At 46.7% G+C, this 17,053-nt stretch overlaps 1 protein-coding gene across 2 annotated transcripts in view; it reads right to left on the bottom strand.

The window, feature by feature from the left end:
- Nucleotides 1–1,661: 1,661 nt before the first annotated feature.
- The window catches only part of GLRA1 (glycine receptor alpha 1), a 46,934-nt gene continuing 31,542 nt past the window's right edge, over nt 1,662–17,053 (bottom strand). The window contains exons 7-9 of one of the 2 annotated variants that reach the window (XM_064725381.1): nt 16,336–16,550; nt 15,606–15,752; nt 1,662–12,458 (exon numbers count right to left, since the gene is read on the bottom strand). In XM_064725381.1, coding sequence (XP_064581451.1) covers nt 12,144–12,458; nt 15,606–15,752; nt 16,336–16,550 — 677 coding nt within the window. In that variant the 3' untranslated portion in view covers nt 1,662–12,143. The remainder of the gene's footprint in view (nt 12,459–15,605; nt 15,753–16,335; nt 16,551–17,053) is intronic. The other variant, XM_064725382.1, reaches the window with a different exon arrangement.

Genomic DNA, 17,053 nt, shown 5'->3' with positions numbered 1-17,053 from the left:
GTACTGTTAAAACCTCAGTATCTCTTGTCTAAGGCCTCCAGTCCTTTCCATACATTCTTGAGGATGACTATGACGAAGCCACGATTTGATTTGCCTCAGTGGGCTGCATGAGCTCCAAGGAGGCTAATAATAACTAAGGTAGTCCAGCTCTTTCTAGGAACCAAATACTACAGTCTGAAATGCATCAGACTGTTGGTGTCTCCTTTCTAGTGCCTCCAGTCAAGACAAGGAGGGGGTGGCACTGAAGTGCTCTTGGTGTCCCAGTGCTCTGCAGGGAGTTGGCAACTGAAGAAGAGCTGTCTAGAGCCGTAAGACTTCTGCACCCATCACAGCCTCATGGACAGATCTGGAATAGCCTTCATGGTCAAAATACCTTGATCTGCCCTTCTGAGAGTACAGAGAGTGTTTCATGTATGACTGGTGTGATCTGGCCTCTTCTGCCTGATCTTAATAGGTTAAGACAGAAATGAGGACGTTTCACTTGCAGGGGTGTTTCATGGCACCCAGACCAGAACTGGAAGCCATGAACTGCCCTTGATGCCTTCCTTCAACAGCATTGCACAATTAAGAATTTAGGTTACCCCTTGAGCACATCTGCAGTACTGGGATGCACCAGCAGACTTGTGTGGGGCTGTTTTGTAAAGCTGAACTGAGATCTGTGTGTTTGGGCATGCAGATGTTGGTTCTGCATTTCAGGGTTCAGACTGGGATCACTTCCTTGCTCTGCAGGGCCCTTTTTTTTTTCTTATTTTTCTTTAAATTTGCTCAGACTGAAGCTCTGGTGTTGCTGGGTGCCCACCATACAGGTGAGTGTGCAAGTGGTGAGCTTGGCAGAGAGGATTTACTCTGGAGGTAGACAACAGCCTGTGTGGTAACAGTGAGCTCTGACTTCAATCTGAGCAACTTCCCTCTGGTGCCACAGGGCAGAGATGCCCTTGAGACCTGGGAGTTCACTGTGCATGGTGAAAAGGATGATTCTGCATGCAGGTACGAGGATCCAGAGTTGATCTCTGCAGCTGCTTATTCTGCACATCCTAGAAGGGCATATTTTTGAACTGTTTTTGCTCTGTTATAAGGTTTTTTTTCAGGATAGGAGCACGCACTGTAAAGTTGTAAGCTGTGTGTGCTGTGGGAAGAAGGAATTCCCTCACTGATTTTGTTTCCCAACACTAAGATCATTATCCTTATTTGAGTGTTATATGGAAGAATGAGGAAAGTTGGTCCATTAAAACCTTTTGGTTATGACACATGAAACTGAATAAAATTCTTTTAAATTCCATCATCACTTATAGTTTTTAGAGTAATGGCATGTTCTCAGAATAAATTTGAAGGGCAGGATCCTGCCTTTCTATTTCCTGTCACAAAATGCCATTTGCCAAGCCAAGAGGGACCTGCTGTTCCACTGGTGATATTTCAAACTTGACAAAGCATCTGACAGTGGAAGGAAAAACACTTTATTGTGACCATCTTTGTGATTCAGTGTGAGTCCTGCATTCTGAAATGTCGTTTTGGGTGTTTGCACCAAGGTCACTCCATCCACCTAAGAATTTTAAAGCTATATATAAATAATGTCCTAGCTTGCAAAATAGTACATGAAATACATTTTTCTTTGTGTTCCCAGCTGCTGTGTGGAGCAACCAGCAGTACAAAATCCATGGAGAGAAATTTCAGAAAAATCTTTAATTTTTTTTATTGGAATCAGCATGAATGTATGATTCAATAAATATATTTTATATACATTTAACAGCAGAAACTTTACATTCCATCTTCAAACTGCTGAAATAGAACTTCTGTTTTAAAATTTTTTTTTACAAGCCAGAAAAATAATTTGCCACTGTGGCTGTGTGGTCATGCAAATTGTCTAAGTTACAGGTTTATGTCTTCATGATGTAAAAATACTGATTTGAAGGAAGCAATTGCTTTGCACTCTGACCCATGTAGCAAAATATCCTTAAATGGAGTGTAAGGCCATACCCATTTTGTGTATGTATAGATTTATACATATGTATATATAGTAAATTCATACAGAAAATACAGGGACATCCCTTTTTAAGGTGGGTAGGGAGAAGATATGTAAGTACTTAATGATTAAGCTGATTTATTCATTTTGAAAAATCTTACCTCTTATGTTTTAAACACAACTATATTTTGTATTTCTCACCTGCCTCCTTTGTTCTTGAAGGGAGAGTAGCATGAAAATTAAAAAGCACTGACTTTTCCATTCTTTTTTCAGCTTGTCTAAATGAACCAGTAGAGGTACTCAGAGAGCACTTGCATTGCCCACTTCTTTCCTCCTTCTTACATTAACTCCAGGGATTCTTACTCTGAATAGTTTTCTGATTATCTCCTATGAGATGTGGATATTTCAGCACCCACCTTGCAAAGAAGAAAGTGAAAACAGCTGCATATGCAGCTCTTTCATTGTTTTAAAGATGCTCATGTGAAGTTAAAGGGAGATGAGTTTTGTCCTGTTAAGAGCAACTGCTCCTTTTTCCTATGCTGAAAAGTTGATCAGACTTGGGTCAATTTAATGTCACTGCTTCTGAGATCTTGATAAGATTGAAGAAGGAAAACACTCTGACCTTGTTGCCATCCTTTCCTGTTGATGAACAATGTTGGGAAAACATCCTTTTTGTTTTGTTTTTTTTCAGCAAGCGCATGAAACCCCACATAAATACCTCCAATCTGGATTCAGTACTTACAGAAGAACACTGATATAGTGTTCTTACATGTGGTGTACCTGTGTGTCAAGAGGCTCTGTCCAACAGCCAAGGTTTGGGGCTGTGTTCAACCCCACATTCTAACCCTGAGGGAGGGTGGCTGGCATTGCCCTCCCTGGGGACAGGGAGTGCTGGCAGAGGGATGGGACACCCTGGAACATCCCCACTGTTGCTGCTGAACCAGCCCGGCCTCTGTAAACAGCACCAAGGCTCTGTTGTGTTTGGGAACAAATGAGCTTTAGTAAGCCAAGTTTTGGAAACAAAGATTTTCTTCATACAAATGGCTTGCAGATGGGAGAGATACAGAAAATGGGGCAGCACAATGCCACTGCTTAATAGGCTTTTTTTTTTCTGAAGTTTTTGAGAGGTGTTCTTCCTAGACACCAGATTTTGAGGGTTTGACTAGTGAAATAAATGCTGTGGGAAACTGAGATAATGTTTATCAAGGACAGAAGGAAAATGCTGTCTAGGTGCTGAACTGTTCTCACTTCTATTTGTTTTGCATATTTTCAATTGGAAAGTATTCCTGCTGTGTGTGTTTGTATCTCCCCTCCAAAGCAAAACCAAATGTGCAGTGGTTGTCCTGAAGAGAAATATCTTAATATTTTTATTTTTCTTCTAAATTCATTTACAAAACAATGTAAATGGGTGTGCGTTTATAGTTGGATGGGAGAAATTTGTGGGTCCTCCCCCCTTTTTTTTTATGTCACTTAAGTGTAAGTTTTTCATTACTCCTTAGCTGTAATTTAACAAGCATGATATGCTATACACTGTGGTAGAAGGTGAGAGACAACACAGTCCATAAAATGTCACTGTCCACGATGTTTGGCCTGTTCATGGCTGTGGTTTGATCTCAGGTGGGTGGTGACAAACTGGGACAGGCTTGTGCATCTTCAGGGTTCCAAGGCTGCTTCCAGAGTGGTGTCACCAGTGCTGCAGGATGGCAAACTGCGATGGAGTGCAGTGACCTTTGCGTGTCAGGCCATTTTTAGGTGAAGTCCTCTGTGTGTTGCTTTGTCTCTACTTCTCTCAGTCTCTTAATCCACTGAAGTTTTGCTGTATCTCACACACACACACAAATATGAATGGCTTTTAGCACAGTTACCTCCTATTTCAGTTCTTTTGAAACAGTCAGACCTTTGCTGCAGCTCGATAAGTCCACGAAAGAAGAGGTGAGCTCTGGCCATGATTAGTGCTGTCAGTGTGTCGCGGCCAGACTTGGGAACCACACAAACTTCTCCATTTGTGTAGGAATTCCATTTCACAGTAGGCTTGAGATGCTCCAGGCAGTGCATTTTTCAGGATCATTCATTCCACATGCATGGGGTGAGGTTAGTCCCTTGGCCTTTGTGCCTCAGGTACCTCTGGAGCTGCTGGTGTCCCCTGACCCCCTGCCCTGGTCACAGGGAGCACCAGGCTGGTTGTACAGTGACAAGGAGCTCAGAGGCAGAGTTCAAGCACAACAGGTCACTCTTCCCATTGAGGGGAAGGTTAACTGCTTACCTGCCTCTCAAATTCTCTCATTACATCACTGTTTGAATCTTAATGTTTGTTTCCCAAAAATTACAATTTGAATGCTCCCAAAGCTGACAGATCCCCAGATTAACCTGCTGTTGTGACCTGATTTAAGGATTATGGATCAATTATTGTTCTGAAATGTGTGTGTGGCTTTTAAATGCCCTCTCAAGTTAAGTGGCACTGGTCAGGGCTGGTGGGATGGGATATCTGGATGTGGAGGTGCTGTTTTCACAGTTCTCCACTCTGGGCAGGTTAACTTGGGGATTTGTCAGCTTGGCCCATGCTGTTTCTGAGCTTATTTTCTCTTCTGATCTAACCCTAGAATTGGAAGAATGACAGTGTTCAGGACAAAAGCATACCAGGTGTGGTAAGATTGGAATGGAAAGGAAAGTACAGAATCAATGTAGGCAGAGTGTTTCAAAGCTCTGGTGCAGTTGTTTCCTTGGCTTAGATAAGCACAAGGCAAAGGAACTTCTGCTCCCTTTGCTAAGATTTTGTTGGGTCAGCCTCTAGCTAAGCATCTCTTGTACAGCTGAGCTCTACTGCTGTGACCAAGGGACTGGCCACAGCCACTCAAAATGGTAAGGAGAGGATGTAATAATAGCCTAAGTCATTAGTGATTTTTTTTTTAATTCTAGTTATCCTGATCACAAGTGGGATTGATGGCAAGTGGAGGCATGCATCTGTCCAAGGACTTGCCAAGATGGTCACACTCCTGCCTGTGAAGGATGTACCTGTGTCCCACACCTTGGCCTGCAGCAAGGTGTGATCCCAGCACCATTCTCAGGTAACAGGGGCTGCCCCCTCTCCACTTCCTTTCCCTGCTGGTCTCTCAAGCCCTGTTTTTAGAGGCGACACTGTCCATGCTGTCCCATGTCTCCTCCTCCATGGGACAAGTCCAGCCTCCTGAATTCTCTTTCCAGCCCCTCAAGGAATAAGCAGCAGTATTTAAAGCCTTGACTCCCAGTAAGACCATATTGTTGCAGTGACTGCACTTGACTACAGCAAGGAGTGAGTACTACACGTTCCTCTCCCTTACACAATCCTTAATCTGCTCTTCCTTTCTCTTTTCAGATCCCTGCTTTCACTTTACTCTTGGCTGGGGAGCTGAACTCTCAGGACTCTTCTACTTTCTAACAGTGCAGCCTCAGCAGAGCAGACCTGGCTGAGGTCACAACAGGGTTGTGGTACATCACAAGCTCCAGAGCTGGCTCTGCTCCTCAGGAACTCCTTGGTTCTTCCCCCCAGCCCGAGTGATGTGTGAGGACACTTCTGAGAATGTGTGGGTGCATACCCAGGGGAGGTGGCTAAAGCACCACCTGTGGCACAGTCTTCAATATTGCATAGTTTTCATTCAGGAAAGGTCAGTGTTTTGGGATTAGGTGCCAAGCAAGAAACTCTGGAGCCCAGACCCCATTTCTGTTCCCATTGCAGGCCCTGCCCTGCTGATGTGTGCAGAGCATTGACAGAGCCTTGCCACTTTAAGCAGTTACCAGGCCTCCACTGTAACTGTGACTGCAATGGTGTCATCACTGCAAAGGTGGTTCAGGCTTGAACCTGGAGCAGTAATTTAGTGCCCAAATCCTGTGGTGTGTTTAACCTAGGCCATCTGGCTCAGCTGGCTGCAGCCTAAAGCCTGATTCATGTTTTTGTCAGACAGGTAACCCAGCAGTGCTGCAGTGTCACCAAGGGCCTGGATAAGGCAGATGTCCTCCCACGGACCCTCTGGGGAAGGGGATTTTGGCTTGCTACAGTGCTAACAGTCCTGGGCCCAGCTTCCCAAAAGCCTTAGCAGCAAACACTACCTGTGAGCTCTGTGTGCCTCAGACCAGGCAGCTCTGCCTGCCCCTGCTTGTGCCAAACCTCACTCATGTGCCACAGCAGTGACATGATCACAGCCTGGGCACGTGGTTACTGGTGATACCTCATGCCCCAGTTTCCTGGATAGGTGAGGAGGATGTCCTTGTTTGACTTAAGCTACTTACGCAATTCAAGTGGAAAATCTGTAAATAAAAGCTAAATTCAAGCTGTGCTGATGGCTTATTTATGCTGGTATCATCCTCTGCCCAGGAAAACATGGATGATTTTGTACTGACATACTTGACCCTCAGTCTGGGAACAGGGTTTGTGTCCCCTCTCCTGGCTGGGAGCTGCTGCTCCCTCTCCTTTGTGCTTTTTGAGGCTCTGAGTGCTGCAGGGATTGTTAAACCCACACACAGCAATCCCCCTGCCTTTCCCCAGAGTGGCAACATCAGCTTGTGCTGAATCTGTTCCATCTGTTCCCTCTCCCCGTGCGTGGTCTGGGTCAAACCACAGCTCACCCAGCCCCAGCACTGCTGGGACCCAGCACTGTCTGCAACAGACCCAGGAGCAGGAATATCACAAACATAACATTCCCTTGTCATTTCTGCTCAGAAACCTGGCACAAGGACTGCAGCTTAGGTTTGTCAGACTTGATAGTCGTATTTTAATACAATCATATAATTCCTGCTGCCTTGCACCATCCTTGTTGGCCTTGGATGGCAGGAGTGATGTGGCATGCAAACTAAACCTCTCCTAGTGCTTTTCCTTCCCCTTCCTGTTCTCTGCCACTCTTTGCCAGGATCCTCATTTGACAATTTAACCAGTAATTTCCTCTGCTGGGGGCTGAAATCATCCCTTTTCTTGTTTCCTGCCCTGTGGTTTGTGTCCTTTCCAACGTTCCAGCAGCCAGAATGACAGCCAGAGACTGAATTCCCTCTCACTGACCCTGCTTTCTTTCACAGAAAGCTCTCAGTGGCCACCTTGGCATTCCCCAGGAGTCCTGTCCATGCCTGGCTGGCTATGAGAGCACTTCCCTGGGACCTGTCACATTGCCTGCCCTGGGGAATGGCTTTAGAGCCATGTTTTGCCAAGACACTGATCCCAGGCCCTTCAAAGCTTGCAGTGCTGAGGAACTGAGCCCCACAGGAATGGAAAAAAGGGAGATGAACACAGAAAAGTGCATTAGACTTGAATGAAGTGAGAGTCTCATGCAGGTTCATTTGAGCAAGAGATGTGCAACTGCCCTTAAGAAATAATTGTTAAGGAGGAAGAAAGAAGGGAATGGGAAGACTTAAAGAACCTGAAGTAATTTAAGATACTAAAATTAATGACTATTAGCTTCTGCTTTGGTGCTCATCCTAGCACCCTGAAGAACAATCAAGTATCTCAATTTTCTACTTAACCAGTGCACTCTCTCCATGCAAATAATGGAAAACCATTGATGCAGGAGCAGCACAAGATGCCCCTTCCATCCACCTCCATTGGAGAAGAAGACAGGAATGTGTGGGTGCCTCCAAGCTGGGAATGGACCAGATAATTCCTTTGCTGAGCTGGAGTCTGTGGGATGCTGCAGCAGGACTGGGGTTTGAGGTACTGATGTCCACACTGTGCGGTCCACTGCTGCCAGTATCAAGGTTTTGGAGTAAGCAATAGGATATTGAAAGAGATTGTCTGTCTTTGGCACAGGGGTAAGGACTATGTTCTATTAAGTAGTGGTAGTACAGTACAAAAATATGATTGTATGCAACCTTTGAAAAATATGGCACCACTGAAAGCAGCCTTTTCTCCTTTCATATGTTCCTTTCTTTTCATAAATATACATTGTAAATGCTTCTAACCATTTTTCTACCAGCATTGGGAAATGAAGTCTTTAAATCACAGTCAAGATAAAGGGCAGCCAACAGTGTAAAATTTGAATTATCTTTGCTTTGAAAAATGAAAGATCTTCAGAAGAATAAGAAAAAGCTTCCAGAAAAGTCTGAGGAAAACAAAGCCAAAAAGAAGTTCCTGTTTGGAGGATATGAGATTATTCAGCATTTGAAATTGTTTGATAGTTTTAGAAGAAAAGTCCCCCAGGCCTGACAACCAAAATCTTCTAGGACAGGAGAATTAGGGCACCACCAGAGCCATGGAGGGAATGACCTGAGTGTTCCCAGGCAGCTGGTGCTTGGCCAAGGCCAAGGCTGAGCTCTGCAGATTGCAGCAGCCCACGTGCTCACTGCTCTGTCCTGGACCCTCTTCAGCACCTCTCTGGCTTCCATGGCACTGGGATCCCAGAAGGATCAAGTATTAAAGTGGGAAGAACTCTGCTACCTGATCAAAATATAGTAAGCTGGTGGTTTTTTACTCTGGACAATTATATTTATGTGTAAGGAAAAAGAATTCCTGCTCACAAAGCATTACGTCTCCAGCAACATCTGGAAATAATATTTGGGATAAAGCTCTCTTTTTCCAAAGAAGCCAAGTGAATTAGGACCCGATTTTCTCTCTTTACTGCTAGAAAACTGCTGTTTTATTCTGAGCCTCATTCTCAAGGAAAGATAACAATTATGGAGTTAAATTCCATCAATATGCTGGGAAGTTACCCTGCAATATCAAACCCTGTGCATTCTTACTAATGAGCATAATTGCTGGCACCATTAAAGCAGCCTACTTTAAAGGTGAGATAAGTTATCAAAACGAGTTCTTTTGCAATACAGAGACTAAACACAACCTGGCACAGACGGAGGAAAATCTTTGATTTTGAAAACTACCCAGACCTGCCAGGGGGTCATGGGACAGTCTAAAGTCTTGTCTAGGTGGTGAAACTCTCTGGCAGGACATCCCTGGGACAGTTATCTCAGCACCGTCACACCTTCACCAGGATTCCCGTGTGTTTCCTGGTGGGGTGTGAGCTGCTCACTGTCACCTGATGGCCCAAATGGAAACTGGCAGCTTGAGGAAGAGAAAACAACACTGTTTATGGTGAGCATCAGATGTGCTCAGAGCTTGGCAAAGCTGAACTGGAGTCCAAGGCAGGCTGGTAAGAGTGTGATTCTTATTTCAGTCCCTAAACTTCCCTGGGCTCCACTGGCAGCTGAAGTATGGGCAAGAAAGAGCATCTCTCTGATGATTTTCAGTCCCTACATGCCTTATTCTGTGCCAGGAAGTGGCACTGGAGCTCCAGTGAAGCAGCAGCTGTGACATAACTGCATCTGCACCCAGGAGGTCCAGGATGAACACGGGATTCTCCCTTGTACAGCTGGAGCAGAATGAAGTGGGGTGGAAATGTCTTCTTCCTCCTTGCTCTGCTCCTGCCCTTGGTGTTTGGGTTTGATGTAGGACCAAAGCTCAGCTAGGTGGGAAGATGGGGCACGGGATTTGTTCACCTACAGGCAGCTCCTCTAGGAAGGAGCCCTGCAGCCCTGGAGAGCCAGCCCAGGTACCCTGGGGGGACAGAAGGTGTGTGAGCCATGGCCAGATTGCCCCACTCCGAAGTGCAAGGTCCAGGCAGCGAGGAAGCAGGATGCTTTTACCCAAATGACAGCAATTTGAGGTCATTCACCTGCATGAGGAAGGAGCTGTGGTATGTGGGCTGCCAAGCCTCTGCTGTGCTGCCGGGCAGGAAGGAAATTCCCTGGATTTGCCTTTCATCTCAGACAAGGACACGGCGGCGTTTGAAGCAATCACAAACCGCAGCTGGCACAGCCGGCCCTGCGCACGCGGGGAGAGTTCAATAATTCAGCACAAACCCAGAGCCAGCAGCAGACTTGGGCTCCAGCCAAGGCTCGGGATGCTGCCCCAGCATCAAACAACGCCTCTGCCTGGGAAAGCACCGTCTGCCAGGGGAAGGAGGAATCCTCAGCCCACAGGATTTCTGTGCTCCAGTGCAGGGAAAGGGCTGATGTGCTGGCTCGTGCTCCCACTGTGTGACCCGATGACCTGTCCCTGTCTCAGCAGTACAAAGGGACTCAGAAAACTGGGTGGCCTTTGCCAAAATATTGGCCCTAGTCCACACAGTGACTGCTGTGGTTTTAATATTTTTTTCTCCCTTTTTTCCTCTATTTTTGTCCTTTCTTCCTTTCTTTCTTTCCTTTTTTTTTTTTTTTTAATTTTTTCCTCTTAAACTAAAGTGGTTTTAGTGCTGGTGAAAGGTGCTGAATGGCAGCCTTGGAGATGGATGTCCCTCTACTCAGCCACAGCAAGCCCTGCTGTTTTCTCTGGTGTTTCTCCTCCTGGCATAATCCCTGTACAGGACAGATCCCAGGTTCCCTTGTCCTCTCACCTACTTCTTTCTGTGCTGGTTGGGACACCCATGGCTAAGAATGACTTCACCCTCCCATCCCAGGCTTGGGTGCTGCTGACCTGGGCCAGGCTGGACCTGACAGTGCCCCAGGGCACTTTGCTGTGAGCTATTCCAGCCTCTGCAGGAGGGAGCTGTGTGCTCCCACAGCAGATCCCCAGCCCAGCTCAGCCCTGCTCCCACCCTGAGCAGGAGAGGGAGGACAGTGGATGCACCCCATGGGTGCCACTTTTCTCTCTGCCTTCTATTGGTGCCTAACCCAGAGCTGACCCCAAGTGCTTCAGTGCAGACTGATTGTCTCTTCCTTGGTGCTCTCTTTCACCTCTCTCCCTAAAGTGCAAACGAACACAACAGAGTCACCCTGGGTGCTGCAGCCAGCTCACACCCAGGGGCCCAGAGGGACAAGTGGGACATCAAGCCCTTGGCTTGCCCACAGGCCCCAAGCCAGGCTTTCAAGTAACACCCTAGAGGTGTTTGGCACATTTCTCCCCACCCCAAACACCGATGCCAACCTGTGCTACCTCATGGGCACCCCTTGCTCACCCCTTCCCACCTCCCTCCCCCCTGTCCCCAACCCCACCAAGCTGTGGCAGCCAGCCCCCTCTCTCTGCCAGGCAGCAAAGAGGGGCAAAGCAGCCTGCTCCATCCTCCCATCCGTGTTCAAGGTAAAATGCAGCACCAAAATAGATACAAAAATAGAATTTTGGGTCCATTGGCCCAGCTTCACTATTAATATAACTGCTATGAAATGTCAGAAAATAAAAGCTGCTCTCTCTATACACACCTGCCCCCCACCCCCCTCACTGACAGTATTGCCACACGCCCGGTCCTGTCAAAACAAGGCATCAAGATGCCTGTTTTCTCTACATTTTAAATACAATTGCTTCCATCCCCCCATTGTAAACAAACATGGCAGAAAGGGGTTTGGAAAAACAAAACAGAACAAACAAACAAAGCTATTTTAAAAATCCTTCATAATTTCTAGTGCTCTGAATAATATTTCTGCCTCCTGGGACTTGAATCCTGCCAGGCTGTTTAAAAGGACAGAAGGTACCTGTGATTTCTGATGAAGGCTCTGATGTCCTTCTCGGGTTTCCTTTGGATGCTCTCTGGTGGAGATGAGAGAGATAATGTATTTGCTTTCCTCTATGCAAAAGTCACAAAGTTTTTGATCGGCAAACCCGTGACTAAAAAAAGTAAATATGTAAAATAAACAGCAATCCACAGCCTCTTTCTTAAGTTTCCCCATCTATCCAGTTTTCAAAGTGCAAAACCTAGAGAAGCACAGAATTATTTTCTTGAGGTGTTTTTCCCCTTTTGTTAGGGCTTTTCCCCCCCGCGTGCTTGACTGGAATGGCCTTTCTCTAGCAAAAGTCAGATAAAGCGTAATTGCAGTAGTTTCTGCACATGGAATCATGAATCATTCCAGTGACTTGAGAATCTAAGCTGTTAATAGGCTAAAAAAAGGATTTGTGTTTGTTGGTCTTTTTTTTTTGTTTTGTTTTCTTTTTGCATTATAATTAAGCATGAATATATATTACTATATTACACTGCTTGGATTGCTGGAGCAATCCACATCTTCCTATGCTGTAAAACTAACTCCCACCCTGTGCTCCCCGGATCAAGAGCTTCTTTTCTCCTCCCTGTGCCAGACACCCTCAGTTCACATGATTAAAACTCCCTCCCAGCCCCCCTCCCCTTTTTTTTTGGTTTTTTTTTTTTTAAGTAGATATTGCCGCATTCTTAAATTCATGCATTGCTGCATTGCTATTGCACATATATAAAGGATTGCTCGCTCCCTCCCGGCTGCTCCCCTCCCCTCACTGGTTGTGCACGTCCTCTCTGCGGACTATCTTGTAGATGATCCAGTAGAAGATGTTGAAGATGAGGAAGGCCATGGGGAAGCCGATGCGGGAGATCTTGTCGATTTTCTTGGCTCTCTGGATGAAGAGCTTCCTCATCTCCTCGGGCGAGCGCGACGGCGGCGGCACCGGGTTGGCCGTGTTGTTGTTGTTGGCTCCCTTGACAGAGATGCCGTCCTTGGCTTGCAGGCAAGCTGGCCCCATCCCGTAGGCGGTGAAGTTGAACCTGCCTTCACCAGCTTCGTCCTCCTGGAACAGATTGAGCATGGGACTCTACTTAAAATGAGATATAGACAGTGCACCCTCGCTATAAGGCTCTCCGCTGACAGCGTCCTGCTCTGCTGAAAGATGTTCCCACCGAGCCCCGGCACCCTTGGGCAAACCCCTGCTCTTGGGAGATCAGCCTTATAGAGGGGTGCCAGCTGTGTGATGCACAGATGCAAATCAGGGGATCCAGGCACCCCGTGGAGAACAGCACTGACTTCCACCCCATGGAGGTCTTTGACCTATTGGAGGGTTTGTGGCACTGCTTTCATTTTTCCAATTGCATCCCCTGTTTTGCTTCTGCCTCTCCCTACCCCCTCCCACCTCCTATCAGCACCTTCTTTGCTTTGCCTGTGCAGTTTCAGCTTGCCCAGAAGGAGTGGGCTCCATGTAACTCACGTAGCCAAAGCTGCAGCTGCTTCCTACAGAGTTACATGGATGTGCAGGAGCCAGGAGCTGTCCAGGAAAAGAGCTCTGCAGGCAGCGTGCAACCAGCCCTCACTCGCCTGCCCACGGCGCCCCACAGCCATCCCCAGGAGCCAACTTTTAGGTGAGGAACTCAAGTGCCCTTCTGTGGGTCAATAGAAAGACATGGCTGCTTGTGGTAGTGCTAATCATTGGGAAAAAAATATAATTTGTGTTCTAATCTAAAGGCAAACAGTGTTGCTGTTTGGGTTTTTTGGTGAAAGCTTTGCTGGAATCCCAGAATGATTTAGCCCTATTTTATTGAGCACAGGGAAGTAATGACAGGGAAAACTAAGTTTGGTCCAAGTAATTCAATCAGTGATTTGCAGAGGCAGAGTTAGAATCTCAAGTCTCTTGACTTCAGGTCACTGAGGCTAATTGTAGAGCAACAGCCCTAATTAATCATTAACAGAGGCTGATCCATGCTGTGTCCCCCAACACTGACCTAGCAGCCCCCTCCCTTGTAGCTGCCTGCCCACTGTGCCCTGCTGACCCTTGCCCTGTCCTTTGAAGAGTCTTTTCTGGATGGCCCCTGCATCCCATGGGCAGCTGCATGGGATGAGGAGCAGGACACAGAGGACACTGCCATATCTGAGCAAAACAAAATTACCCAAAAAAATCAACATCTGGTTTTCTGTGATACTCAGAGCTTATGGACCTTCTCATCGCATCTGTAATGCAGGGGTTCAGGTAAAACTGCCTCTGCTCTTTTCCCATTGCACAAACATGTCTGGCTTAACCTAAACCACTTGATCCTTAATTTACTGAATTTTTTAATATTTTCATTGCTGAGGGCCCACTGGCTGTGACTTTGTTTTGGCCACTGTGGCTTTGTTTTGGTGAGTGGCATACCAGGGTTAGAGAAGACAATAGTGCCTTTTTCAAGGTGCCATGCCAAAGGAGAAAGGCAAAGATCACCAGCCACGCAGGGAAATGTTTCCAAATGCACTCCATGTGGGTCTGATGATGGTGTCATGTTAACCAGACTGCAATATCTCTTTTTTTTTTGCCTGGTGTGTCATGCCTAAACCAGTCAGAGCCACCCAGACAAGTCAGGACATCAGGACAGAGCAATTAGTGCCTTTGGCAGCTGCATTAGCCCATTTACATATTAGCAGTCAGCTTAGTTTTCTGATGAGCCTGCAAACCTTGTTCATTTAGCTTTTGCAAGTGTTTTTGTTTATGCTTTGCTCCAATTAAATAGCTGTGAGATTGAGCAGGGACTGTGCTAACAGCCTTGTGTTGAATGGAACAGCTCTCCAAATATCTCTTAAACTAGTCTCTGTATTAGTGGCTTTATTTTCCTTCTTACTGTTTTATCAACAGACTGATCTGCATACAACAGCACAGATCCAGAGACAGGATGCCTGAATCTAGATGAAGAGATAAATGTACTGTGGAGGCATCCATGTGGGTGGCTTTAGCTCTGCCCCTGTTCAGCTGCATCTTCTGAACCAAAGCCTTGTTGACTTTGGGATGGCAGAGCCCTGTTCTGGTCAAACACAATCAGTGGGTGCTGAGGGTCTCATCTGTTATTTCTTTTCCTTTGCATTTGTCCAACACTTTTCATCCCTGGTCCTGACTGGGTTGAGCACAAATGAACAATGATCTCCTGTTCTGCAGATAGGATGACTGAAGCAGAGAGAGGCAAATCTAGAAAAATGCAGGGATTCCTGTTCCTCAAACCCCACTTCCTCCTGGAATGGTGGCAGTTCTGCAAGCGTACACTGAGAACTGCTGCAGGACAGGCTGGACCCTGGGAAAGACTTTTAATGGCTGGGACAGTGAAACAATGGAATGGGAGAAGGTTACTGGGTGGGATGGATCATGGAAAGTAGACAAAAACCTATAAGGAATATTTAAGGCAGAGCTTGGTAATCACCTACAGGCTTGCTTGAGATTTGCATCAGCAAAATTGTCTTTGGTTTTTCTCTCCTAGAAAATGTACTGGATTCTAATGCTGTTCTGAGGGCAGCCTCTCAGGCCTGGTGCTGAAATTTTGCTAACCCCTTTCCTGGTTCTACCAGTTATATAGGGACAATTTTAAGTGCCTTTGGCCTCGTGATCACAGCCACCTTTATGTTTCTTTGTAATGTGATGTGAAGTGTTTGGTGTTGGAGCCCAGGCTGGGGAGCTGTCGGAGCTGCGTGCATGCTCAGATTGGGGTTGGGATCAGCCACGGCAGGTAAGCATGGAGCAGGCTAAGGCTCAGAATAAAGCTCTTTCCTTCCAGGAGGAGCTTGCAGTCAGTCTGAGAAGCAGATGCTTTTGAACATGGAGAAGGCAGAGACAAAAGAGGTGTCACTTACCTCTGGGCTGCTGCAGGCTGTTGTGTTGGGCATGCTGCTCTCTGACAGACAGACAGACACCCCTCACACCGCCCTGCCTGCCTGCCCCAGCCCTGGCTGCAGCTTCTGGGCAGGAGAACTCACCCCAGAACAATGCTGTGTGACACTTGTCCTTTTGAGAACAACCCTTTTGGCTAGCAAAACCCAGCTTGCTGGACTCCTGGGCTCAGCAGGCTGTTAGAACAGGCACAATCCATTGAGCCAGCTCTGCTTTGTGGTGTGTGAGCCTCCTTAACATCTGAACAGACACTGGGGATTCCCTGAGGGCTAGAGGCTTGGTTCAGTTGACCATGGTGTTCTGCTGGGACAGATTTCACTGTGTACTCCATGCTTTATGTATTACCTTATGATGCCTCCTCTTCCTCCTGAACCTGAGCAGCTCTTTGTGCTGCCGGGACACGAAGTTGACAGCAGCATATTCCAGAAGGGCAGAGAACACAAACAGCAAGCACACAGCCATCCAGATGTCTATGGCCTTCACATAGGACACCTAGGAGTCAGAAAAAGAGACAGAAATGGGGTGGCTTCCTTACCCAAATGCATTTTTACTTGGTGTTTTACATGGCTGACATCTGTTCTTGGACACCAGAATCTCACTCATTTAACATGTGTTACCAGGTCACTGAAACTCCTCACAGGCTCTTAAGTAGCAACAATTCCACAGCTTTTAATTTATTCAGTCCTTGATTGTGATTGTTTATATGCAAGGAAAACAGTAATCTACCATACCAGAAACCCTTCATAAAGGTAAATTCAGCACTGTTATAAAAGTAGGATGATCAAGTGACTAAAAAGCTAAAATGTAGAGTGCACATCCATGTGTGGTTGTTGCAGGGGTTTGTAGGGTACAGAGCTCCTGGTTACTGGGAGTTGTGGTGAGTGCTGAATCTTAGGAGAAGTTCTCCTGCTAGTCATAGAGAATTTAACATTTTTTCATGATGTGCCTGGAATTTGCTCTGCTTGTCCTTACACAGGAATTATGCAAAGGCAGCAGGACGATCTGTGTAGGGATTTCCTGAGATGTGGTCCCCAAAAGGGGCACGATTTTCCTGGTGTTCCAAGGGGTTCCCTACCTTGGGCAGTGATGCTCGGGAGCCAGAGCTCTGCGTGGTCATGGTGAGCACGGTGGTGATCCCCAGCCCCACGCGAGCAGGTGCAGCATCCATGTTGATCCAGAAGGAGATCCAGGACAGGATGACAATGAGAAGGCTGGGGATGTACATCTGGATCAGGTAATAGCCCATCTGCCTCTCCAGGTGGAAACGAGCTTCTATACAGGTGAACTTGCCTGGGGAGGATGGGAGATACAGGGGAGGTTATTGGGAAGGCACAGTGAGCCTCCTGTTCTCAGCCAGTGTCTGGGGATTTTCCTTTTCCTTGTGTTGCCTAGACCAGGGTCTTGTTAGGGGAGGAAATGAACAGCTGTCACCCAGGGCATATAGTGATAGGACAAAGAGGAATGGCTTCAAACTTAAAGAGACAAGGTTTAGATTAGATATTAGGAAGAAATTCTTCCCTGTGAGGGTGAGGAAGCCCTGGCACAGGTTGCTCAGAGAAGCTGTCACTGCCCAATCCATGGAAGTGTTCAAGGCCACGTTGGACAGGGCTTGGAGCAACCTGGGACAGTGAAAAGTGTCCCTACCCATGGCAGGGCGTTGGAGCAAAATGGTCTTTAAGGTCCCTTCCAAGCCAAACCATTCCAGGATTCTATGAACATTAATATAGCAAAGAAAGCCCTTTGGCAGTATGTCCTTTGTCACTTAAATTTCAAAGACAAAAGAAGGTTCTAGG

The sequence above is a fragment of the Zonotrichia leucophrys genome, chromosome 13, assembly GCF_028769735.1.
Source record: "Zonotrichia leucophrys gambelii isolate GWCS_2022_RI chromosome 13, RI_Zleu_2.0, whole genome shotgun sequence".
NCBI lineage: Eukaryota > Metazoa > Chordata > Aves > Passeriformes > Passerellidae > Zonotrichia > Zonotrichia leucophrys.
Note: the sequence above shows the minus strand (reverse complement) of the source record. Positions and strands in the feature narration are given on the sequence as shown.